Below are 26241 nucleotides of genomic sequence, written 5' to 3'. Positions count from 1 at the left end.
CTACTACTACTAATAACTCACCACAGCAAAAGTGCACCAATTCGGGAAATGCAGAATGTGGGGCGAGTTTTTTTTTGATTATCAAACAGTTCGTGGTAACGAACTGTAGTAAGGAGCGACCCGGCTCAAAAGTAACCAAAACTCTAAAAAATAGAATTTTGATACCAATAGCTACGTCAAAAGAACCGCATTTTAATCTGACTTTAAATATACAAGTTTGATCAAGTTTAGTCTTACCCAGTTACGAGCCTGAGAAAATTTGCCTTATTTTAGAAAATGGGGGGGGGGGGAGAAACACCCCCTAAAAGTCATAGAATCTTAACGAAAATCACACCATCAGATTCTGCGTATCAGAGAACCGTAATATAGAAGTTTCAAGCTCCTATCTACAAAAACGTGGAATTTTGTATTTTTTGCCAGAAGGCAGATCAAGGATGCGTGTTTATTCGTTTCTTTGTTGTTTTTTTTCCCAGAGGTGATCGTATCGACTAAGTGGTCCTAGAATCTTGCGAAAGGGCTCATTCTAACGGGAATAAAAGCTCTAGTGCCCTTTTTAAGTGACCAAAACAATTGGAGGACACCTAGGCCCCCTCCCACCCTAATTATTTTCCCAAAGTCAACGGATCAAAATTCTGAGACAGCCATTTTATTCGGCGTAGTAAAAAACCTCATAACTGTGTCTTTGGGGACGACTTACTCCCCCACAGCCCCCGTGGGAGGGGCTACAAGTTACAAAATTTGACCTGTGCTTACATATAGTAATGGTTATTGGGAAGTGTACAGACATTTTCAGGAGGATTTTTTTTGGTTGGGGGGAGGGGTTGACAAGAGGGGGATAAGTTGGGGGAGCTTCCCATCGAGGAATTTGTCATGGGGGAAGAAAATTTCCATGAAGGGAGCACAGGATTTTCTAGCACTATTTAAGAAAATTAAAAAATAAATATGAAAAGTTTAACCTAATAACTATGTCTTTTGAGACGACTAACTTCCCCAAAATCCCCGTGGGAGGGGCAAAAAGTTACAAACTTTGACTAGTGCTTACATATAATAGTACTTATTTGGAAGTGTACAGACATTTTCAGGGGGATTTTTTGGTTGGGAGGAGGGGTTGACAAGAGGGGGAACTTTCTATCGAGGAATTTGTCATGGGGGAAGAAAATTTCCATGAAGGGAGCGCAGGATTTTCTAGCATTATTAAAAAAATGAAAAAATAAATATGAAAAGTATTTTCAACTGGAAGTCAGGAGCAGAATTAAAACTTAAAACGAACAGAAATTATTACACATATGAGGGGCTCACCTCCTCCTAGTACCTCGCTATTCACGCTAAAGTATTTTTAGTGATTTCAACTATTTATTCTGCGGCTTTTGTGATTCAGTGGTCATTCTTAATGAATTGGATTCAGTGGTCATTCTTAATGAATTGGGAAAAAATTTAATCTCTAGTGTAAAGAGCGAGGTACTGACGAGGGGGTAGACCCCTCATATATGTAATAGAAACATGAGAATACAAAAGTTCGTTACGTAAGCTAATTTATACGTTACGTTTACCTTTTACTAATAAAAACATTAGTAAAAAATTAAAAGTTCTAGTTGCCTTTTTAAGTAATTAAAACATCGCAGGGCAACTAGGCTTCCTCCACCGTTCCTTTTTTCTCGTGATCATTCGATCAAAACTATGAGAAAGCCATTTAGCCAAAAAAAAAGAAAATAAACTTGCAAATTTCGTGTTAATTATTCCTCTGCGGAGAGCCAAAATCAAAACATGCATTGATTCAAAACCGTTCAAAAATTGAATAAAAAAACAAGTTTTTTTTTAGCTCAAAGTAAGGAGCGACATTAAAACTTAAAACGAACAGAAATTACTTCGTATATGAAAGGGACTGCTTCCTCATCAACGCCCCGCTCTTTATGCTAAAGTTTTTTAATGTTTTAAAAAGCAGAGTTGAGAGAAAGAGTCAAACTTTACCGTAAAGAGCGGGGGTTGATGAGGAAGCAGCCCCTTTCATATACGAAGTAATTTCTGTTCGTTTTAAGTTTTAATGTCGCTCCTTACTTTCAGCTAAGAAAACTTGTTTTTTTTTATTTAATTTTTATAAGGATACAAGAAAAGTATTTCAGAAATAGAATCAAAATAAAGAACTTTTTTAATTTAGTGTGTAGTTACAACACCTCTCCGTGCGTGCCCTTTGTTGAACGCAATAATTGATACAAGTTTATCATATTGATAAAAGAGTATTTAAAACGCTACTAAAACTGCTGATTCTAAAATGCAAATACACATTGTCAATTAAAGCAGCTAATTTTAACTTCGTATTTTATTTTGCTAATTTATTGATTTTTCTCAAAAATCTAGGGACTTCTGTGTTGACTTGATGATATCTTTTTCAAGAATCTAGTGATTTATTTTTTTTGCCAAGTGACAATGCTGTTAACAAATCTTTCATGCTCACACAAATTTGTTTTGATTTTCAGAAGAAATACTACAAAATGCTGGCACCACACACTTATATAACAATGCCCGCTGCCCACTAGCAATATTTTAAAGATTCCTAATATTGAAAAAATTGGTATTATTTAATTATTCAGAACACACTCAAGAATTTTGATCTGCGAATCTGTAAAAATCAGTTTCACAGTTCATTGCATCAAGAAATATTAATATAATTTGGGCTATATATTTCCACATTAGGAGGGGCAAAGTGTTTGGACAGCGTGAAGTTAGAAAACGATTTCAGTGCATAACTAAAATCGTTTTGCACAATAACTTGAAAATAACATTGCACAATAACTGCAGCTAATAGACTTTGCTTACAGAACCACTATACATACCTTCCCCTCACCTAATATGCAAACTTATAGCCCAAATTAAATAAGTCCAGTGCATTCTGTCATTCGTCACCTGACTTTGTGACTATGAAACCGTTTTTCTCAGGTTTTCATTCGGAGCAAAATTCCTGAGAGTGTTCTGAACGTCTGACTAGTACCAAAAGTTTATACCATCATTCATATTACGCTTATTAATTTGTATTACAACTAACTAGTTATATTATCTGATTGGCCACCTCTGTACTATTAAATTAAAAAGTCGCCAAATATTGATAAACTTCCAACATATTTGACAAACATATTGAAAAATATTACTTTCTTGATAATATTTAATGTGCTTTAATGTAATTATTCCGAGTATTAGCAATTAAATAGCCTATCCTGTTATGGTAAAATGATTTGGCACAATTGAGTTTGTATTATTATGTAGAGCTTCAAAAGCTATTGATACATTTCATGATATCGTGGTTGTTATGGCAACTTGAAAGCAAAACTGACCTAAAGACTGGGACAAATTAAAATAAGTAGTTGTGTTGATAAACAGTGCGGACTACCATGCTGGAAAGAATAGATTCGGGAAATGGGACATTTCAGTCTCGGAAAAAGAGTGAACGACTGGATTGGAATCTATTAGGTAAGAAAAAAGTATGACGGAGGGATCAATTTTCCCTTTTGCTGGTTAGTTCGCCAACTAAAGGGTGAACTGTTTTTCGAATACAAGAGATTACCACCTTTGTAAATGTGTCCAATTCCTACCCCAGCCACCTCCCTAATGAGGATATATACAGAAGATTTGTGACATTGTGTATTGTCTATATTTTCCAAATTATGTCAATATTTTTCTAATTGGCCTTATAAAGCTGCTCGTGATAGGCTAATAGCGAAAAAAAAAAAAAAACCTTAAACCCCACGGAATCGGAGATTATTCTAAGCAAAGGTATGGATTCAGAAAGAGGGAGGGGTCATTTGCATGGGACGTGAGTAGTACAACCAATGGTGCATATAACATTCAATTCAACCTTGTTCAACCCAATTCAAATAAAAGACACATTTATGTTCATTTAGTCCAATAAAAATATGGTTTGGACTCGGCATTTGAGTAACAAAAATGTTCCAGTCATCAAATTGTAAAAAAAAAAAAAAAACAACAAAAATGTTTATGACATATACAAGATCGGGCGTGCAGAAATACTATTTTTTCAGGAGAAAGAGGGGGGGGGTATCGAATTCTAATTTCGGAAATATTTTCTGGATCAAGAGGTCATTTCCTATTAATAAAAGTCCAAGGAGACCAAAAATGATACTGGAATCGGAAATTTTTACCGTTTAGAAACCTATTTCCACCCCAAGTGAGGTCAGATTTCTACAATATTTTCTGGATCAAAAGGTTGTTTCCTATTACTATAAGTCCAAGGAGACTTAAAATGATATTGGAATCGGAAATTTTTATCATTTAGAACCCTATATCCACCCCAAGCGAGGTCACAGGGGAAGAAAAATTTGAATCTTAGTTTGTGCAGTATTTGGTGGATTGAAAGGTCGTTTCCTATTAACTCAATTCTTGGAGACCAAAAAGGACATCGGAATTGGATCCTTCCATCATTAGTACCCCATTTTTCACTCTAAGTGAGGTGAGAATGAGTTAACCTTGCTTAGCTATTAGAACAAGGAGGGACCCTCTTCATTGCAATTTTACGTCCATGAGCTCAAATACGAGCTAGGCTAATATTAGGCTTTTCTATTATTTTCAACGTAGCTTCAGAAGTAGGGAGAAGATGTGTAATTTCACAAAGAACGATATTTTTTACAGAAAGTCTTTTTTTTATTCAGGGGTAAAGAAAATTTTCTTCGAATGCTTTTTTAAGGTCTGTCTTGATCCTTCCAATATAATTTTCACCCCTAATTCCACCCTTTCGCACAGGGGGGGGGGGGGTATAAGTAGCACTGCCACAGGTTAAAGTGGTAAAAATAGGGATTTAGGGATCTCTTTCTAGTCGAAAAGGGGACCAGTCTAGGGACCATTCTGGACGCAAAACGGACTTCAAGGCTTAGTTGACACCAAAAGACACTTGAGTAAGAAAACAAAATGAGAATGATCATTTGCATACATATCTCCATAATCAGAGACCAAGTGATAATTAAAAACAGGCCCCAGATGAGATTTATCACGTCATTGGAGGAGCTTTTTCTGAACGCTTTACTTTCGAATGCAAAAAATCAGGTTCCAAAATACGATAAAAGAGATAAGGATACGGTAACTAGAACACACAATCTATTTGTTTCCCTTTTTCTGCACTGCCTTCTGCTGGAACACAGATGTGATCAGCACCTGTTTCTTTGACTGTAACTGCTGCTGGGCGGTTTCAAAAGTAGCAGCTACCTTTCATTGACAGAGTCTTACCTATCATGGCATGTGCTAGCTGTATCTGGACCCTGCCCTTCTGTTCAATGCCTTTTCCAGTCGGTTATGAGCTTCTTTCAGCAAATCGTCTGCGGCCTGTTGCTTGGAACCAAACGCTTCATTTTTTTTTCTTTCTAAGATTTTTCAAGAGTCTCTATATTCTGTCTTTTCAAATAGGTTTCAGCAAGCTGCAGCTGTCTCAGCTGTTCTCTTGCCTCCAAATTTTGCCGCTCTTTCTCAGTTTATTTTCTTTCAAGGTTTTTTCCTGAAGTAGGAACAAATCATAGCTCTTTATAGTGGATTTAAATGGTTTTATCAAGCCTTTTGTGATAGCAAGATTTTCCATACGTCCTACAAATCTGCCCAGCCCATCTTTCACCAATAGTTTTACATTCGAAGTTCGCTCATTCATCGAAGCTCTTTCTTCGCTCACAACTCTCCCGATAATGTAGAAATCCGTCTCAATACAGGCAGACTCGTATGTATCGGTCGAAGCATTTTTTACAACTTCAGACAAGTTTGGATATTTCCCTCCCTGAATCACGTTGTTTCATTTTTCGTTGATACTTCCTGGCTCCAATAGAAATCCCGATAGCTGGATTAGCTTAAACTCGTCAACTAGCATGTCCTTTTGCATCGTTATGGATAACTTCCTAGTAACATATATTAAACTCTAAGCAGAAACTGGGTTTAAAACTTCATTGGGATGCAGAAAGGTTAACGCTTTCAAAAACTGCAAAAATCTCCGCCGAGTTTTTGCTTAAGGACATATCTTGCGGCCACAGAATAATGCTTCTGGACACTCTGCATGAACAAGCGTTATGGAAGCTCGTCTACTGACTCGAGACAGTCGACAATCACGTCACTCACAACTGTCTGTAGCAGTAGCAAAAAGTTCTTTTCATCTTCGAATGGCTGAAGCGTTAGTTCGTCCCTAAGCTTTTCGGTTGCTACAGGTTTTAAAACTCGTCCAGCCAATGTCAAGATCAGGAGATTCAACTCCGCATGGAGTTTATGCACTAGGGGCACATCCTGTTGAAAATTTTCGGTGAAACGTATAAAGAGATTCGAACTATCAACAACAAACTGACAGTCTGCTTTCATGATCGGTTGTTTGATCAGCCAGATGATCTCTTTCCTTAGTCTAGAAGCGGCAGGTCCTATTGTTAACCATCTGGTGGATACATCTTTCAAAAGCCGAAACATAGGAACGCCATTTTTCTGCCGAATCTTCCCGAAGTCTCATTATTTCGCCAGCCAGCCACTAAAAAAGTACTACCCTTGGATGATCAGATCGGAACAACTTTCGTCGATTTCCTGCAAACCCTTCCAAAAAGCGTAGGGTACCAAATGTATCTTGTAGGTGATACCAAATGTATCAAGGAGACCTTCGCTAATTGTCAATTCACGTTTTTCACTGACAATCAGTCGGAGAAGTTTTTTGTTCACGTTCGTACCGTAACAAATTAGCACTAGTATTTTCGGGATAGATAAACCATTTTCATCGATCGTTCTGGCTATTTATGACTTCAGCCACTTTCTACAACTCGTTTCATCTATTCGGACCAGAATCGGATCATCATTTGAGCTCTTTCTTACTTTCTGAGTTTGTAGTTTTGTTAAGCTCGACAACATAATAAATGTTGTCGACTTCATCAAAGGTAATCTTCCGGAAATGGGGTCCAAGAGCTTCCGTTAAAAAATAAGCACACTTAGTTCGCCCGAAGAAAAACTTTGCCACTGCATCTCTGAACATTTTTCCAAATACATCTGCTATTCCGTCTGCAGACTTCCCAGGATAGTCAGACTCCATCATCTTCAGAGCCCATGTAATTTCTACAACTGTTGTTTCATCCCGCACTAGATAAGCACCTAAGTGCATGGGCAGTTTTGCTGGTTCGCCCCTCTCTATGGAAGATGCTACCGAGAAACGAAGCTGATTATGGTAGCATGCTTTGTCAGCAGTTCTGGGGTGTTGCAGTAAAGCGTAAGAGCCTTATGGCAGACATGCGAAGTATTGAGGATAGAACAGTAGAAAGAGAACAGATCTCCCGGAACGGCTCCCCACCACTCTTTCTTTTGGCGTCCCGTCACATCTGTCTCTTCCAACCAAGTCTACTTGAATTTGCACTTTCCCGTTTTTATTCAAACTGAGACTTCAAACCCTAAACCGTAACAAAGAAGATAGTAGAAAAATATAAAGGCTATTATCAGAAATGCATTCAAATAAAAAAGGGCGCTAGGAAGTAGTCTAATAGTTCAAGGCATGTACGTACGCTCAAAATCATTCTAGAAACCTGACTAACACTGCGTCCTCCGTATTTTGAGCTTGGACCCATTCTCTGGTGCGGCATAATGGCGCGAATAAACGTTAAGGCAGCTGGCAGCTCCATGGCACTGGTTACGAGCAATAGTATAAAAAGGTCTTGTATGTGCATGAACCCCTTAATATTATTGTGGCGTTTTAGGTTCAATTTCAAAATTATCGCAACTTTTTCTGCAATAAACTTTTATTATTAAAATTAGCCAAAAAGAACAGCTATCCCCATCAGTTTCAAATTGACTTTCGTTTGGAAACAATTTGTATTCAGTTCAAATTTTAATTATTAATTTCTTTCACCATCCATTTATTTCATTTATGCTATCATTTTTTCCAGTATTGCGCAAATATCCATCAGTCTCAATAAATACAAATATCCAAAAGTCAATTTGAAACCCAAATCATTTTCAAACGACAATTTTTCCGGCTTTCTATAACACTCTTTAAAATTCCTGTTCATATCACCCGTTTTTCGCTCTTTACTAAGATGCAATCTCAGTTGCAACCATGACATGTGATCCAGAGAACGACACCAGAAAATTTCTAGCCAACAACTCATCTAACATCAATCAAGCCCCACTCTTTTTCATATTAAAAACCATGTTTGAATCATTGATTATTTGCATTATTCACGACCCTTGGGAGGGGCATGCACACCGAAGGTATTTTTATCAGACTTTATGATTTTTTATTATTATATTATAGTGTTATATTAGGTCTTTTATAAAACCTTTCCGTAATTAAGATGAATAGAAAGACAGGTCTTCAAACTAAGACTGGAAAATTGGAAGCAAATTTAATGGCAATGTTTGTGTATAACTCCTTGTTCTCACTGCTGTGATTTGTGCAAAATGCAGCGACATGCGAAACATGACACAAATCGTGCGACAACCGACACAAAACCATCCGTTTTGCTGCAAAGTCGGATGCGTTGAATAATTTCAATTCATACGACAAATTGTATGCGTTGTTCTGATTAAAAAAACAAATAATTAAAAAATAAAAATTAAAAAAAAATCGGTTTGAGAACCTGATTTGAATTCTTCTAGAGTTTGTCGCAGCAACATAAAGTCTGCGTTTCTTTGTGAACCTCCATCCGATTCTGTCGTAAGTCTGTTCCGTCAGAAACAAAAATCTTGTCGGAATTGACGCAGCAGCGGGAACCAGGGGAAACTCTGAAAATTTGATGCTTCAAAAGGCTCAAGGAGAAATACAAGATATTTTCCAAAGTTGTATAAGTTGCATGGAGGAAATAGCGGAAGATTTGTAAGGACAATCAATAATGTCTTTCACTTGGTTATGAAACTACCTGAGATATTTTATGAATTTTCTTTGCTTCAATTTTTTCTACTTTTCTTGATTTTATTGCATTGAACTATAATTTTAACTATTATTTTTAGAAGCCATTTAATGATATTACTTTTTTTGTCAGCCTGAAATTTGATGCTTCCCTATTTCCCTTTCTTTGAAACGAAATTATTCAAACTAAAATGTTTATGATCAAAGGAATATTTTATATAGGAAAAATGAACGCCCTTAAAACACACTTTGTAGGTGTAGGCTCTATTGTGGTGCCTTTAACGTTTAAGAGTATCAAGAAAAGCACAATATTCCTGCGCAAGACTAATTTGTTTATTCTGTTACTCGAATCCAGGAATTCTGCAGCCTGATTTTTCAATCAGGTTTAACACCTTTGCACCCGATTTGACGCCATTTCCACCGGAAACAACACCCTTTCCACCCGATTTGACGCCCTTTCCACCGGAAATGAGGCCCTTTGCACCGGATTTGACGCCCTTTCCCCCGGAAATGAGGCCCTTTGCACCCGATTTGACACCATCTCCACCGGAAACGACACCCTTTGCACCCAATTTGACGCCATTTCCACCAGAAATGAGGCCCTTTGCACCTGATTCGACGCACATTGCAAAGGAAATAACTGTGGGGGATCTCTTTCCTTAATTTTATGTTTTCTTTTTGCCCTAAATTCGTTGTGTTTGCTCTTTGCGTTTATTCATATTTTCCGAGATTATCAATTAATATTTACCATATACTCCCAACTCCCATTGCTGTTACCGTCTTCAACATGTTGAACTAATTTTTTGCGCCTTGAATAACAGTATTACATTAAATCTTTGACATTTGCTGGGACGCTATTTAGGTCATCAAAGAAACATCGTTCCAAATATCCGGATAGGCGTTCAGTTGCGTTTCTTAAATCAACTAGGTTGTCCTAAAATATGTCTGGCATATTGTTTGCTTTCACATAATAACAGAAAACATAAGCAAACATCAGCACTCTTCGACATTGCCGAAGCTCAACCAGTGCCTTTTTAAGATATTCTGCTTCAGCCAACATATAAAGGCTCGTCATTATTCCAATTCTCTCTTCGATAGCTGAATTAAGGGTATTGGCCTCCAGTCTTAAGCTCTGCATCTGAATTATATAGCTTTCATAAAAAATCAGATAGCGTGCGCGGTCGAAAGATTGCTGCTCTGCAGTACTTTTTGCTACCTCAATTTTTTCTTCTATTGCTAATTTTCCATCATTTTCACAAATGTGAATTGAAGAGGCACCATTTTTCCAAGGCTTAAGGCAACACCAGCTAGGTGTTGGGGTGGCGCAAAGCGCCACCCCAACAGCTAGTATTTCATATTTATATTGTGTAACTTAGATGCAAATAATAGTTAGAGAAGGCAATAGCATTTTATATTGACTCTGCTAGTTAATATGATTAATTGTTTTCCAGCTTGTTTTACTTTAGTTTTTAATTTTTTTTTTCTGGAGACAGACAAACTATTTGTGAGGATTTTTTGGATCGTTTAGTTTCCCAAGATAAACAAGGGAAACATTTTATTAGTTTTCCCTCCCAATATCTTACATTGAGAATAATTGGGGTATTTCATCAAGTTTAACACGTTATTGAGATTTGATACGTCATCGAAACCTACTCAGAATAATTGGAATTACTGAAGTCAGATTTATTATTAATTTTAATTGTTGCCTTGTACTTACGCATGTTTTTTATTTTTACTTTGGTCTCTTTTCCTCTTGTATTTCATTACTCCACTTTTGTCTTATTGTTATTGTTGCATGGAGGGAATAGCGAAAGATTTGTAAGGACAAGCACTAATATCTTTCGTCTGGTTATGAGACTACCTGTCTGAGATATGTTATGAATTTTCTTTGCTTCTATTTTTTTTTTACTTTTCTTGATTTTATTGCATTGAACTATAATTTTAACTATTATTTGTAAAAGCCGTTTATTATCATTACTTTTTTTTCTGTCAGCCTAAAATTTTATGCTTTCCCTTTTTCCTGTTCTTTATCACAAAATTATTCAAACTAACTTGTTTATGATAAATGGAATATTTTACATAGGAAAAATGAACGCCCTTAAAACACACTTTGCAGCTGTTTTCTTAGGCGCTATTGTGGTGCCTTTAATATTTAAGAAGATCAAGAAAAACACAATATGCCTGCGAAGGACTAGTTTGTTTATTCTGTTACTCGAATCCAGGATTTCTGCAGCCTGATGTTTTAATCAGGTTTAACACCTTTGCACCCGATTTGACGCCATTTCCACCGGAAACGACTCTCGTGGCACCCGATTTGACGCCCTTTCCACTGGAAATGACGCCCTTTGCACCCGATTTGACACCTTTTACACCTGATTCGACACCCTTTGCACCTGATTTGACGTACATTCCACCAGAAATTAACAGTGGGGGATCTTTTTCCTTAGTTGTATGTTTTCTTTTTGCCTTAACCTGAATTCGTTGTGTTTGCTCTTTGCGTTTATTCATATTTTCCGAGATTATCAATTAATATTTACCTATACTCCCAAAACCTATTGCTGTTACCGTTTTCAACATGTTCAACTAATTTTTTGCGTCTTGAATAGCAGTATTTCATTAAATCTTTGACCTTTGCTGGGACACTATTTAGGTCATCACCAGAGAAACCTCGTTCCAAATATCCGGATAGGCATTCAGTTGCATTACTTAGATCATCTAGGTTGTCCTGAAACATGTCTTTCAAATTGTTTGCTTTCACATAATAACAGAAAACATAAGCAAACATCAGCACTCTTCGACATTGCCGAAGCTCAACTAGTGCCTTTTCAATTGTTTTACCCAACATTTTAAAACTCATCATTATTCCCATTTTCTCTTCGATAGCTGAATGAAGGGTACTGGCCTCCAATTTTAAGCTCTGCATCTGAATTATATATTTGTCATAAAAATCACCTTCACACATGTGATTTGAAGAGGCAAGATTTCTCCAAGGCTTACGGCATACCCAGCAAAATTCATGACAACAAGAAACCCTTTTACACACCATTTGGTTGCAACCTCCATTTTTTTCTATATATACATAACATTTCGGACACCGTTTTGTGTGTACAGCAATCCAATTAAGAGTTTCAAATTCATCATTACATTTTTCAATCCACTGATTATAGATAGAGCAGCTGATTGGACTATGACCACCGAGCAGGCCACACTTGAAGCAGAAAATCTCGCCACAATTGCATTGCACGGTTAGAGAACTAAAATTGTCAAGCCGAATTCCGTTATTGCAACCAACTCCTGGACACCATCGCAGAAACATGTTACACTCAACAAAGCTGTTGGTTATAAGTTGGTGGTATTTCAAGAGTACTTTAGAATCTTTTACTAAATCTAACACAGTTGTACCGTCAAAGGAAATACCATACTTGAATATAGGACATTCAACCATTTGACTAACTCCTTCGTCTACAATTTTTAAGGATAAATATTCACATAAGCAGTTGCGACAAAACCGATGGCCACACTCAGCATTACCCATTTTGTTCGAAGGCTGCTCATTCATACAGATACCACAGTATTCCAACTGCAAATCTTCTTTTCTTAGCTTATTCATAACAGGTTGAATTGGTTGTTTTTTAACGAGTGATTTAACATGAGCCTCTTGAAATATTTTGTCTTTATTCCCATAATAGTAACGCTCCAATAAAGTCTCAATGTTCCATTTAAAACTGTGGAGGATTGTTCTAGTGGTTGTTTCAGGCAACTGTAAGAAGTTGTTAGTTTCTCGAATAACTTTAGTCATATAGGTAACAATTTGTTCAGGCGTCAAAATCTCATAGCTGTCAGTCTGGTCCTCTGATTCGTCTTCCTCTGATTCGTCCTCTTCCTCTGGTTCGTCCTCTCCATCATCAGACTCATCAGACAACAGCTGGATATCTTTAAAGTCTACCCCCAATTCTTCTTGAGGAAAACCCTGTGAATCATTTGAATTAACACAGTTACTCGTCCTGCCACAATCAGGATAACTACAATCTTTCATATTTATAATTTGTAATTTAGAGGCAAATAATAGTTAGAGAAAGCAGTAGCATTTTATATTGACTGTGATAGTTTTTTTTTATGATTAATTGTTTTCCAACTTGTTTTACTTTAGTCTTTAATTTCTTTTTCTAGAGACAGATATACTATTTGTGCTGATTTTTTTTTGCTTCTTTTAGTTTCCCAAGATAAACAAAGGAAACTTTTTTATTAGTTTTCCCTCCAAAAATGTGACATTGAGAATATTTGGGGTATATCATCAAGATTAACACGTCATTGAGATTTGATACATCATCAAAACCTAATCAAAATGATTGGAATTACTGAAGTCAGATTTATTATTAATTTTAATTGTTACCTTGAACTTGCGCAGGTTTTTGTTTTACTTTGGTCTCTTTTCCTCTTGTATTTCATTACTCCACTTTTGTCTTATTGTATATACTGGGTGAAAATAAATTATTATTAATACAAAAAACAATATCCTAGATAATGTTATTAACATATGGGTTTTCCTCAATTTGTTTTTGTATAGCGTTGTTTTTTTCATTTTTTTTCATATTTTGTCTAGGTTAATTTGCTCACTCTTTTCCCTTTGTTTTTTCCTCCATTACTAAATATCATTATTATCAGTGAATTTTTTTTTTATTATAGAGAAAAAAAATTTATTGCCTTACACTCGTTTTATATACTTCCATTCTCTCTAAACTAGAAAATAAGTAATAAGAAACTAAATGCAAGGCTAGGAAGAGTTCAAAGCAATAAATAAGAATTATGCAAAGCTTCATTTTGCTTACATAATTTCAGTTGTTTAATTACACATGGAAACGTCCCCACTGAAGGACACTTTTGTTATGGAATTGAAAAAGAAAATTTTATTCTTTCCCTATCATTTCTCACTTCAACATTTTAACGTAGAAACTACCCAAGGTTACATCAATAGCATTCCAATTTGAATCATGTCTTTTCTTCAACTGCAAAAACGGATATCAGCTTGATAATGCTTAGTAGATTTTGATTTACTCCAAGAAAACATAAAGAACGTGGTATGCAAATATTTACCGTAGAAACTACCATAGGTTACATCGATTGCTTTCCAATTTAAATCATATCTTTTTTTCTATTGTACTTGCTCTAAAAAACATAAAGAACGTGGTATACAAATATCTATCGTAGAAACTACCGTAGCTTACATCGATAGCTTTCCAATTTAAATCATGTCTTTTCTTCTACAGCAAAAACGGATATCAGCTTGATAATCTACTCAGTAGATTTGGACTTACTCCAAGAAAATATTGAGAACGTTGTATGCTGCAGCCTTGAAAAAGAATTTGATGCAGAAGACTTAAATCCAAATGTTTCAAAGTTATTCCGCCTTGCTCAGCTCATAATTGAATATCTGCTATTTTCACAACAATGTCTTAAAGGAAAAAGGAAAGTAATGGAAGAGCAACTTAAACAGGAAAGAGCTGAAAAAGAACAGGGGCGAAACGAATTAACTGCGAAGTTAGGAATAATTAAAAGCATGAAGTACGAAATAAATAGGACTAAAAGAAAATCAAACGGAAATCATATTGAGGCAAGTACATAAACTGATTTTGTCAAGTTTTAAAAGAGTTCAAATTTTATAAGATAAATTTAAGAAATCTATCTATATATATAAAAATAAGTTGTCTGTCTGTCAGGTGACGTCATGTTTCTGTGTCGACTGACGTCATGAAGTTAGTTGTCGTCATTTTTGCTATGACGGTGACGTCATTAAAGATATTTAAGACATATATGTTCACGTAGAAATCTATTAATGTTTAAGTTTAAAATGACTGATGAACTTACAATGGCAAAAGCCGATGAAGATGCTCAAAGAGTCTATGCCAAAAAACGTGCTGCTGATAGAGAAAGTCAGAAAAGAAAGCGTGCCGAGGAATCAAAAGAACAGCAAGGAAACAGGCTTGAGGCTAAAGAACGCAAAACCGCGCAGTTAGATGACGATCCACCTGGACAGCGAGAGTCAAAACATATCAAAACTGAAAATGATAGCGATGATGATTGGGTTTGGGATTTTGATTTGGATAAGGTCATCAATGCCTACCAGATTTTAGTTAAAAAAACAAAGGTTCGGCGATATGTATTTCATAGTGAAGCTGAAAAATAAAGAAGAAAAAGAAAACTGAAAAAAGAAAAAATGTAAAAAACTAAAAAATACTAAAAAGAAAAAACACTCAAAGAGAAATTACAGACCGGGACACAAATGACGACCGGGACAGAGGGAATATAAATAACGACCGGGACACTCAAAGAGAAATTACAGACTGGGATACCAGGACACAAATGACGACCGGGACACAGGGAATATAAATGACGACCAGGACACAGGTATTTAAGAATATCGTTCAAAGACAAATTTTTAATTGTAAGAAGACCGTTGAAAGAGAAATTTCTAATTGTAAAATGACTGAAGAACCTACAATGGCAACACCCGAGGAAGCTGCTCAAAACGAATGTATTCAAGCCGAAGTAGCTGAGTTGGTAAAGCGTTATGTTTCAGGTTCTAGGTCCGAGAGGCTCCAGGTTTGAACCTTGGCTTTAGCATTAATACTGTCTGTGTGTCTGTCAGGTGACGTCATGTTTCTGTGTCGACTGACGTCATGAAGTTAGTTGTCGTAATTTTTTCTATGACGGTGACGTCATTAAAGATATTTAAGACATATATGTTCACGTAGAAATCTATTAATGTTTAAGTATAAAATGACTGATGAACTTACAATGGCAAAAGCCGATGAAGATGCTCAAAGAGTCTATACCAAAAACTTGCTGCTGATACAGAAAGTCAGAAAAGAAAGCGTGCCGAGGAATCAAAAGAACAGCAAGGAAACAGGCTTGAGGCTGATAGAGAAAGAGAGAACGGAAAGCGTGCCGAGGAACTACCAGAGCAACGCGAAAGCAGACTTGCTGCTAAAAGAGAAAGTGAAAAAAGAAGGCGTGCCGAGGAATCACAAAAACAGCAAATATGCGTGTCCGATCGCGAAACGATGACTCTGGTCAAACATTTTCAGATCAATTGCTGGCAATTGGAAACGGAAAGCTCCCAGTAGACTCAATTTCAGGACGTATACAACTACCTGCTGATTTCTGTAATTTAGTGACGTCCAAAAATGAATTGATTGAAAAAGTATTTCCGAATATTCTAAAAAATTATAAAAATAATAAATGGCTAAGTGAAAGAGCGATTCTCGCACCCAAAAATATAGACGTCCACGAAATCAACAATATTGTTTTGACCAAGATTCGAGACCAGACAGTCCTTTACAAGTCAGTCGACACAGTTTTGGAACCAAATGTAGCGGTTAATTATCCATCTGAATTTTTAAATTCCATAGATCTTTCAGGGTTTCCACCACACGTGCTAGAACTAAAAATAGGCGTACCAATAATACTTTTAAGAAATATCAACCCACCAAAGCTTTGCAATGGCACGCGACTTGCCGTAAAAAAAAACAATGGAAAACCTAATAGAGGCCACAATCTTGACGGGGCCTTTTGAGGGTGAGGCTGTTCTTATTCCTCGCATTCCCATGATTCCAACGGATCTACCTTTTCAATTTAAAAGATTGCAATTCCCAATTCGATTAGCATTTGCAATCACCATCAACAAAGCTCAAGGTCAATTATTAGAAAAATGTGGTATAGATCTTAATACTGATTGTTTTTCCCATGAACAATTGTATGTTGCATGTTCGAGGGTCGGTAAACCTGACAATCTATTTATATGCCGCGGCAATTGGACAGCGAAGAATGTTGTATATTCGCAAGTTTTACCCAGTTAATTTGTATTGTATCTTGTTGTTAAATCTCGTTGTTATATCTATCTATATAACAACGAGTTGTGTGTATGCATTTTTGTTTGTTTGTAAAAAGAGCGTTTGCATATGACGTCATTATTAGTACATACGGCTTTGTATATGCACAGACAATGGGAAAGCCAAGAATGTTGTATATTCGCAATTTTTACGTAGTTTAACTCCTGCAGACGAAATGAATGCTTGCCTGAAAAATTCTAATTTATGGGCACACGTAAAAATATTAAAATTAACTACAAATATGCGTGTCCGATTGCAAAACGATGACTCTGGTCAAACATTTTCAGATCAATTGCTGGCAATTGGAAACGGAAAGCTCCCAGCAGTGGGAAAGCCAAAAATGTTGTATATTCGCAATTTTTACGTAGTTTGAAACACATATATAAATCTATCTATATTCACAGGTGGGACACAGGGACACAACTACAATGGCGCGTAACTAATATGGCGCGTAACGACTTACGCGCGCGGGGGGGGGGGGTTTGGGGGGGGCGCGAAGCGCCACCCCAACAGCTAGTTAAACATAAAAATAAGTTTTTTTAACTGCAAGTAAGGAAGGACATAAAACTTAGAAGGAATAGAAATCATTCCATAAATGAAAGGGGTTATCCCCTCCTCAACGCCTCGCTGTTTACGCTAAAGTTCTTTACTGTTTTAAAAAGTAGAAGCGTGACAAAGAGTCAAACTTTAGCGTAAAGAGCGAGGTGTTGAGGATGGGATGACCCCTTTCGTATACGGAATAATTTCTGTTCGTTTTAAGTCTTACTGTCCAATGGCCACTGGCCACACTCGGCATTACCCATATTGTTCGAAGGCTCCGCATTCATACATATACCACAGTATTCCAACTGCAAATCTTCTTTACTAAGCTTATTCATAGCAAGCTTAATTGGTTGTTTTTTAAAGGGTGATTCAACATGAGCCTCTTGGAATATTTTGTCTTGATTCCCATCATAGTAACGCTCCAATAGATTCTCAATGTTCCATTTAAAACCGTGGAGGATAGTTCTAGTGGTTGTTTTTGGCAACTGTAAGAAGCTGTTAGTTTCTCGAATAACTTTAGACATAAATCTAACAATTTGCTCAGGCGTCAAAACCTCATAGCTGTCAGACTGCTCCTCTGACGGGCTTATCGCAACAACTTCTTCTGATTCGTCCTCTCTGTCATCAGACTCATCAGACGACATATGGTTATGTATAAAGTCTACCTCCTATTTATCTTCAGCAAAACCCTGTGATTCATTTGAATTAACATAGTTACTCGTCCTTCCACAATCAGGATGATTACAATGGCGCGAAGCGCCACCCCAACATGTAGTCTATCAATCTATCTATCTTCTATATATATAAAAATAAGTTGTCTGTGTGTATGTGGGTCTGTCGGGTGACGTCATGTTTGTGTGTTGACGGACGTCATGTTTTCGACTGACGAAATTACAGACCGGAACATCGGGACACAAATGACGACCGGGACACCGGCACATAGGGAACATAAATGACGATCGGGACACTCAAAGAGAAAGCAACCGGGACACAAGGAATGTTCGATTAGCAATCACCATCAACAAAGCACCGGGACACAAATGACGACCGGGACACAGGGAGTATAAATGACGACCAGGACATAAGAAAAGCTAAAAAAAACTAAAAAAAAGGTAAAAACTACAAAAAAACTAAACAGGAAAAAAAACTAAAAACTAATAAAAAAACTAAAAAAGCTAAAAACTAAAAAAACTAAAAAAGAAAAAAAAAGGGAAAAAAAATGAAAAATAAAGGAGAAAAACAAACTATAAAAAATAAAAAGAAAAAAAATAAAAAGAAAAAAAGGGGAAAAATATAAAAATTTATTTCATCATATACCATTTCAAAAACGAATGTATATACAGACCGGGATACAAATGACGACCGGGACACAGGGAATATAAATGACGACCGGGACACAGGGAGTATAAATGACGACTAGGACATAAGCAAGAAAAGCTAAGAAAACAAAAAAACGGTAAAAACTACAAAAAAAACAAAAAGAAAAAAAAACTAAAAACTAATGAAAAAACTAAAAAAGCTAAAAAACTAAAAAAACTAAAAAAGAAAAAAAGGGGAAAAATATAAAAATTTATTTCATCATATACCATTTCAAAAACGAATGTATATACAGACCAGGATACAAATGACAACCGGGACACAGGGAATATAAATGAGGACCGGGACACAGGGACATAACTACAACGGGGACGCCAGGGGGCACAGGGTAATATATAAATGACGACGGGGACACAGGGAATGTTGGATTAGCAATCACCATCAACAAAGCTCAAGGGCGATCATTAGAATCATGAGGGTATAACTAAAAAAACTAAAAAAAAGGTAAAAAACTAAGAACTAAGAAAAAGACCAATTAAAAAACGAATGTATATACAGACAGGGACACCAGGATACAAATGACGACCGGGACACCGGGACACAAGGAATATAAATGAAGCCCGGGACACTCAAAGAGAAATTACAGACTAGGACACCGGGACACAAATGACGACCGGGACACAGGGAATATAAATGACGACCGGGACACAGGGACACAACTACAACGGGGACGCCGGGGGGCACAGGGGAATATATAAATGACGACGGCGACACAGGGAATGGTCGATTAGCAATCACCATCAACAAAGCTCAAGGGCAATCATTAGAATCATGAGGTATAGATCTGAATACGGATTGTTTTACCATGGACCATTATATGTTGCATGTTCAAGAGTCGGTAAACCTGACAATCTATTTATATGCACAGACAATGGGACAGCAAACAATGTTGTATATTCGCAAGTTTTACGTAGTTAAAACATATATATATATATATATATATATATATATATATATATATATATATATATATATATATATATATATATGTTGGGGTGGCGCGAAGCGCCACCCCAACATCTAATATTTCATATTTATATTGTGTAACTTAGATGCAAATAATAGTTAGAGAAGGCAATAGCATTTTATATTGACTCTGCTAGTTAATATGATTAATTGTTTTCAAGCTTGTTTTACTTTAGTTTTTAATTTCTTTTTCTGGAGACAGACAAACTATTTGTGAGGATTTTTTGGATCTTTTAGTTTCCCAAGATAAACAAGGGAAACATTTTATTAGTTTTCCCTCCCAATATCTTACATTGAGAATAATTGGGGTATTTCATCAAGTTTAACACGTTATTGAGATTTGATACGTCATCGAAACCTACTCAGAATAATTGGAATTACTGAAGTCAGATTTATTATTAATTTTAATTGTTGCCTTGTACTTACGCATGTTTTTTATTTTTACTTTGGTCTCTTTTCCTCTTGTATTTCATTACTCCACTTTTGTCTTATTGTTATTGTTATTGTTGCATGGAGGGAATAGCGAAAGATTTGTAAGGACAAGCACTAATAACTTTCGTCTGGTTTATGAGACTACCTGTCTGAGATATTTTATGAATTTTCTTTGCTTCTATTTTTTTTTTTACTTTTCTTGATTTTATTGCATTGAACTATAATTTTAACTATTATTTGTAAAAGCCGTTTATTATCATTACTTTTTTTTCTGTCAGCCTAAAATTTTATGCTTTCCCTTTTTCCCGTTATTTATCACAAAACTATTCAAACTAACTTTTTTATGATAAATGGAATGTTTTACATAGGAAAAATGAACGCCCTTAAAACACACTTTGTAGCTGTTTTCTTAGGCGCTATTGTGGTGCCTTCAATGTTTAAGAAGATCAAGAAAAAAAACAATATGCCTGCGAAGGACTAGTTTGTTTATTCTGTTACTCGAATCCAGGATTTCTGCAGCCTGATGTTTTAATCAGGTTTAACACCTTTGCACCCGATTTGACGCCATTTCCACCGGAAACGACTCCCGTGGCACCCGATTTGACGCCCTTTCCACTGGAAATGACGCCCTTTGCACCCGATTTGACACCTTTTACACCTGATTCGACACCCTTTGCACCTGATTCGACGTACATTCCACCAGAAATTAACAGTGGGGGATCTTTTTCCTTAGTTGTATGTTTTCTTTTTGCCTTAACCTGAATTCGTTGTGTTTGCTCTTTGCGTTTATTCATATTTTCCGAGATTATCAATTAATATTTATCATATACTCCCAACTCCCATTGCTGTTACCGTCTTCAACATATTGAACTAATTTTTTGCGTCTTGAATAACAGTATTGCATTAAATCCTTGACATATATTGGGACTCTATTTATTTCATCAGAGAAACCTCGTTCCAAATATCCGGATATGCGTTCAGTCGCATTACTTAGATCAGCTAAGTTTTCCTGAAAAATGTATTTCAAATTGTTTGTTTTCACATAATAACAGAAAATATAAGCAAACATCAGCACTCTTCGACATTGCCGAAGCTCAACTAGTGCCTTTTCAATTGTTTTACCCAACATTTTAAAACTCATCATTATTCCCATTTTCTCTTCGATAGCTGAATGAAGGGTACTGGCCTCCAATTTTAAGCTCTGCATCTGAATTATATATTTGTCATAAAAATCACCTTCACACATGTGATTTGAAGAGGCAAGATTTCTCCAAGGCTTACGGCATACCCAGCAAAATTCATGACAACAAGAAACCCTTTTACACACCATTTGGTTGCAACCTCCATTTTTTTTCTATATATACATAACATTTCGGACACTGTTTTGTGTGCACACCAATCCAATTAAGAGTTTCACTTTCATCATTATATTTTTTAATCCACTGATTATAGATAGAGCAGCTGATTGGACTATGACCACCGAGCAGGCCACGCTTGAAGCAGAAAATCTTGCCACAATTGCATCGCACGGTTAGAGAACTAAAATCGTCAAGCCGAATTCCGTTATTGCAACCAACTCCTGGACACCATCGCAGAAACATGTTACACTCAACAAAGCTGTTGGTTATAAGTTGGTGGTATTTCAAGAGTACTTTAGAATCTTTTACTAAATCTAACACAGTTGTATCGTCAAAGGAAATACCACACTTGAATGTAGGACATTGAACCGTTTGACTAACTCCTTCGTCTACAATTTTTAAGGATAAATATTCACATGAGCAGTTGTGACAAAACCGATGGCCACACTCAGCATTACCCATATTGTTCGAAGGCTCCGCATTCATACAGATACCACAGTATTCCAACTGCAAATCTTCTTTACTAAGCTTATTCATAGCATGCTTAATTGGTTGTTTTTTAAAGGGTGATTCAACATGAGCCCTTGAGGAAAACCCTGTGAATCATTTGAATTAACACAGTTACTCGTCCTGCCACAATCAGGATAACTACAATGTTTCATATTTATATTCTGTAACTTAGATGAAAATAATAGATAGAGAAGGCAGTAGCATTTTATATTGACTGTGCTAGTTCATATGATTAATTGTTTTCCAGCTTGTTTTACTTTAATTTTTAATTTCTTTTTCTGGAGACAGATAGACTATTTATGCAGCTTTTTTTGCATCTTTTAGTTTCTCAAGATAAACAAGGGAAACATTTTTATTGGTTTTCCCTCCAAATATGTTACATTGAGAATATTTGGGGTATATCATCAAGATTAACACGTCATTGAGATTTGATACGTCATCAAAACTTAATCAAAATGATTGGAATTACTGAAGTCAGATTTATTATTATATTTAATTGTTACCTTGAACTAGCGCCGGTTTTTGTTTTACTTTGGTCTCTTTTCCTCTTGTATGTCATTACTCCACTTTTGCCTTATTGTTTATACTGGGTGCAAATAAATTATTATTAATATAAAAATAATATCCTAGATAATGTTATTACCATATGTGTTTTCCTCAATTTGTTTTGTATAGCGTTTATTTTTTCATATTTAGTCTAGGTTATTTGTTCACTCTTTTCCCTTTGTTTTTTTCCTCTTTTACTAAATATCATTATTATCAGTGAAACAAAATTTTTCCTTCTTATTATAGAGAAAAAAAATTATTGCCTTAAATTCGTTTTTATATACTTTCATTCTCTTCAAACTAGAAAATAAATAATAAAGGACTAAATGCAAGGCTAGCAAGAGTTCAAAGCAATAAACACGAATTATGCAAAGTTTCACTTTGCATATTTACATAATTTCAGTTGTTTAATTACGCATGGAAACGTCCACACTGAAGGACACCTTTGTTATAGAATTGAAAAAAAAAAAAAAATTCCCTATCATTTCTACTTCAATATTTTAACGTAGAAACTACCCAAGGTTACATCAATAGCTTTCCAATTTGAATCATGTCTTTTCTTCAAAAGCAAAAACGGATATCAGCTTGATAATACTCAGTAGATTTTGATTTACTCCAAGAAAACATAAAGAACGTGGTATGCAAATACTTACCGTAGAAACTACTCTAGGTTACATCGATAGCTTTCCAATTTAAATCATATCTTTTTTTTCTATTGGACTTCCTCCAAGAAAACATAAAGAACGCGGTATGCACATATCTGCCGAAGAAACTACCCTAGGTTACATCGATAGCTTTCCAATTTAAATCATTTTTTTTCTATTGGACTTCCTCCAAGAAAACATAAAGAACGCGGTATGCACATATCTTTCGAAGAAACTACCCTAGGCTACATCGATAAGTCTCCAATTTAAATCATATCTTTTTTTTCTATTGTACTTGCTCTAAGAAAACATTAAGAACGTGGTATGCAAATATTTATCGTAGAAACTACCCTAGGTTACATCGATAGCTTTCCAATTTAAATCATATCTTTTTTTTTCTATTGGACTTCCTCCAAGAAAACATAAAGAACGCGGTATGCACATATCTACCGAAGAAACTACCCTAGGCAACATCGATAAGTCTCCAATTTAAATCATATCTTTTTTTTTCTATTGTACTTGCTCTAAGAAAACATAAAGAACGTGGTATGCAAACATTTATCGTAGAAACTACCCTAGGTTACATCGATAGCTTTCCAATTTAAATCCTATCTTTTTTTCTATTGGACTTCCTCCAAGAAAAAATAAAGAACGCGGTATGCACATATCTACCGAAGAAACTACCCTAGGTTACATCGATAGGTCTCCAATTTAAATCATACCTTTTTTTCTATTGTACTTGCTCTAAGAAAACATAAAGAACGTGGTATGCAAATATCTATCGCAGAAACTACCGTAGGTTACATCGATAGCTTTCCAATTTAAATCATGTCTTTTCTTCTACAGCAAAAATGGATATCAGCTTGATAATCTACTCAGTAGATTTGGACTTACTCCAAGAAAACATTAAGAACGTTGTATGCAGAAGACTTAAATCCAAATGTTTCAAAGTTATTCCGCCTAGCTCAGCTCATAATTGAATATCTGCTATTTTCACAACAATGTCTTACAGGAAAAAGGAAAGTAATGGAAGAGCAACTTAAACAGGAAAGAGCTGAAAAAGAACAGATGCGAAACGAATTAACTACGAAGTTAGGAATAATTAAAAGCATGAAATACGAAATAAATAGGACTAAAAGAAAATCAAACTGAAATCATATTGAGGCAAGTATATAAACTGATGTTGTCAAGTTTTAAAAGAGTTCAAATTTTACAAGATAAATTTAGGATCTTATTTAGGATTTACAAGATAAATTTAGGAAGGGGTAGTCGTTCGAACTTTAAAGGGTGCTCATTTGATTAGAAATCCAAATTTTTGGCGCCCTTTCTAAGAGGCAAAAGTGATCAGAGGGTAACAAGCTCCCCCACTCTCTTTTCATTCCAAATGCATCCAAATAAAATTTTGAGATAGTCATTATATTCAAAATAGTTTAAAGATCCGAGAACAAACACTTTGGGGTCGACACAACACCCCCCGAGGGAAAGGCAAGTTATGACCCGGCAATTTATGACCCAGGGACGTGTAAGGTTTTTATGGAAGGTTTGGTCGTACAAACTTAAGATGAAGTTCATTTGATTGGAAATTGTAAGTTATAGTCTCATTTTTGAGTCAAAAGTGATTGGAGGACATTTAGGCCCCCAAGCTCTCTCTTCTATAAATGCATCCGATCAAAATTTTGAGATAGACATTTCGTATCAAACAGTCCAACGATCAGATAATAAAAACTTCGTGTCAACACAACCCAGACCCCTACCCCAGATTTCGAGAGCAAATGTAAGTTATGCTCAAATATTAGGTTTTTATGAAATGGGAGGTTGCATAAACTTCGGAGGGGGCTCATTTGATTGGAAATTGAAAGTTCTAGTTTCATCTTAAGAGTCAAAAGTGATAGGAGGGCAGCTAGCCCCCTCACCACACACCTTCCTTGCGCAAATAGATTCGATCGAAATTTTGATATAGCCATTATTCCATATATCGAACCACAATGCCCCGGTGCTTTGTTGATGGTGATTGCTAATCGAACATACAACATTCTTTGCTGTCCCATTGTCTGTGCATATAAATAGATTTTCAGGTTTACCGACTCTTGAAAATGCAACATATAATGGTCCATGGGAAAACAATCCGTATTCAGATCTATACCTCATGATTCTAATGATTGCCCTTGAGCTTTGTTGATGGTGATTGCTAATCGACCATTCCCTGAGTCGCCATCGTCATTTATATATCCCCCTGTGCACCCCGGCGTCCCCTTTGTAGTTATGTCCCTGTGTCCCGGTCGTCATTTATATTCCCTGTGTCCCGGTCGTCATTTGTGTCCCGGTGTTCCAGTCTGTGATTTCTCTTTGAGTGTCCCGGGCGTCATTTATATTCCTTGTGTCCCGCTCTCCCGGTCGTCATTTATATCCCCCTGTGCCCCGCGGCGTCCCCATTGTAGTTGTGTCCCTGTGTCCCGGTCGTCATTTATATTCCCTGTGTCCCGGTCGTCATTTGTATCCCGGTGTCCCGGTCTGTATATACATTCGTTTTTTAGTTTTGTTTTTCTCCTTTATTTTTTTCCTTTTTTCTTTTTTTTCTTTTTTAGTTTATTTAGATTTTTAGATTTTTTAGTTTTTTTATTAGTTTTTAGTTTTTTTGTAGTTTTTACCATTTTTTTAGTTTTTTTATTTTTTTTTTTTTACTTATGTCCTGGTCGTCATTTATACTCCCTGTGTCCCGGTCGTCATTTGTGTCTCGGTGCTTTGTTGATTGCTAATTTATATTATATTTATATTTATATTTTTTATATTTATTAATACTTTTTTAGTTTTCTTTGTCTCTTATTTTTCAGTTTTTTCCTTTTTTTTAGTTTTTTCTTTTTTAGTTTTTAGTTTTTTTTTTGTTTTTTACCTTTTTTTAGTTTTTTTAGTTTTTTAGCTTTTTTAGTTTTTTTAATAGTTTTTAGTTTTTTTTTTAGTTTTTTCAGTTTTTTTTAGTTTTTAGTTTTTTACCTTTTTTTAGTTTTTTTTTTAGTTTTTTAGCTTTTTTAGTTTTTTTTTCTTTTTAGTTTTTTTTGTAGTTTTTACCTTTTTTAGTTTTTTTTCTTCTTTTGTATTAGTGTGAAATAATTCAGACGTCATATGCGGAC

The 26241-nt window shown here is 35.8% G+C and overlaps 3 protein-coding genes across 3 annotated transcripts; all 3 read right to left on the bottom strand.

The window, feature by feature from the left end:
- Positions 1–11381: 11381 nt before the first annotated feature.
- Positions 11382–12884, bottom strand: LOC136036816 (E3 ubiquitin-protein ligase arih1l-like). The gene has a single exon (XM_065719147.1). It carries the CDS (start codon positions 12882–12884, stop codon positions 11382–11384), a length of 1503 nt encoding a protein of 500 aa, XP_065575219.1.
- A 4608-nt stretch (positions 12885–17492) lies between these two features.
- Positions 17493–17924, bottom strand: LOC136036815 (E3 ubiquitin-protein ligase arih1-like). The gene has a single exon (XM_065719146.1). The coding sequence runs from the start codon at positions 17922–17924 to the stop codon at positions 17493–17495; it is 432 nt and encodes a 143-aa protein (XP_065575218.1).
- A 3450-nt stretch (positions 17925–21374) lies between these two features.
- LOC136036814 (E3 ubiquitin-protein ligase ariadne-1-like) lies at positions 21375–21950 on the bottom strand. Its single transcript, XM_065719145.1, has one exon. The coding sequence runs from the start codon at positions 21948–21950 to the stop codon at positions 21375–21377; it is 576 nt and encodes a 191-aa protein (XP_065575217.1).
- Between the last annotated feature and the right edge of the window lie 4291 nt (positions 21951–26241).

This window comes from Artemia franciscana, chromosome 16 (genome assembly GCF_032884065.1).
Source record: "Artemia franciscana chromosome 16, ASM3288406v1, whole genome shotgun sequence".
Classification (NCBI taxonomy): Eukaryota; Metazoa; Arthropoda; class Branchiopoda; order Anostraca; family Artemiidae; genus Artemia; species Artemia franciscana.
Note: the sequence above shows the minus strand (reverse complement) of the source record. Positions and strands in the feature narration are given on the sequence as shown.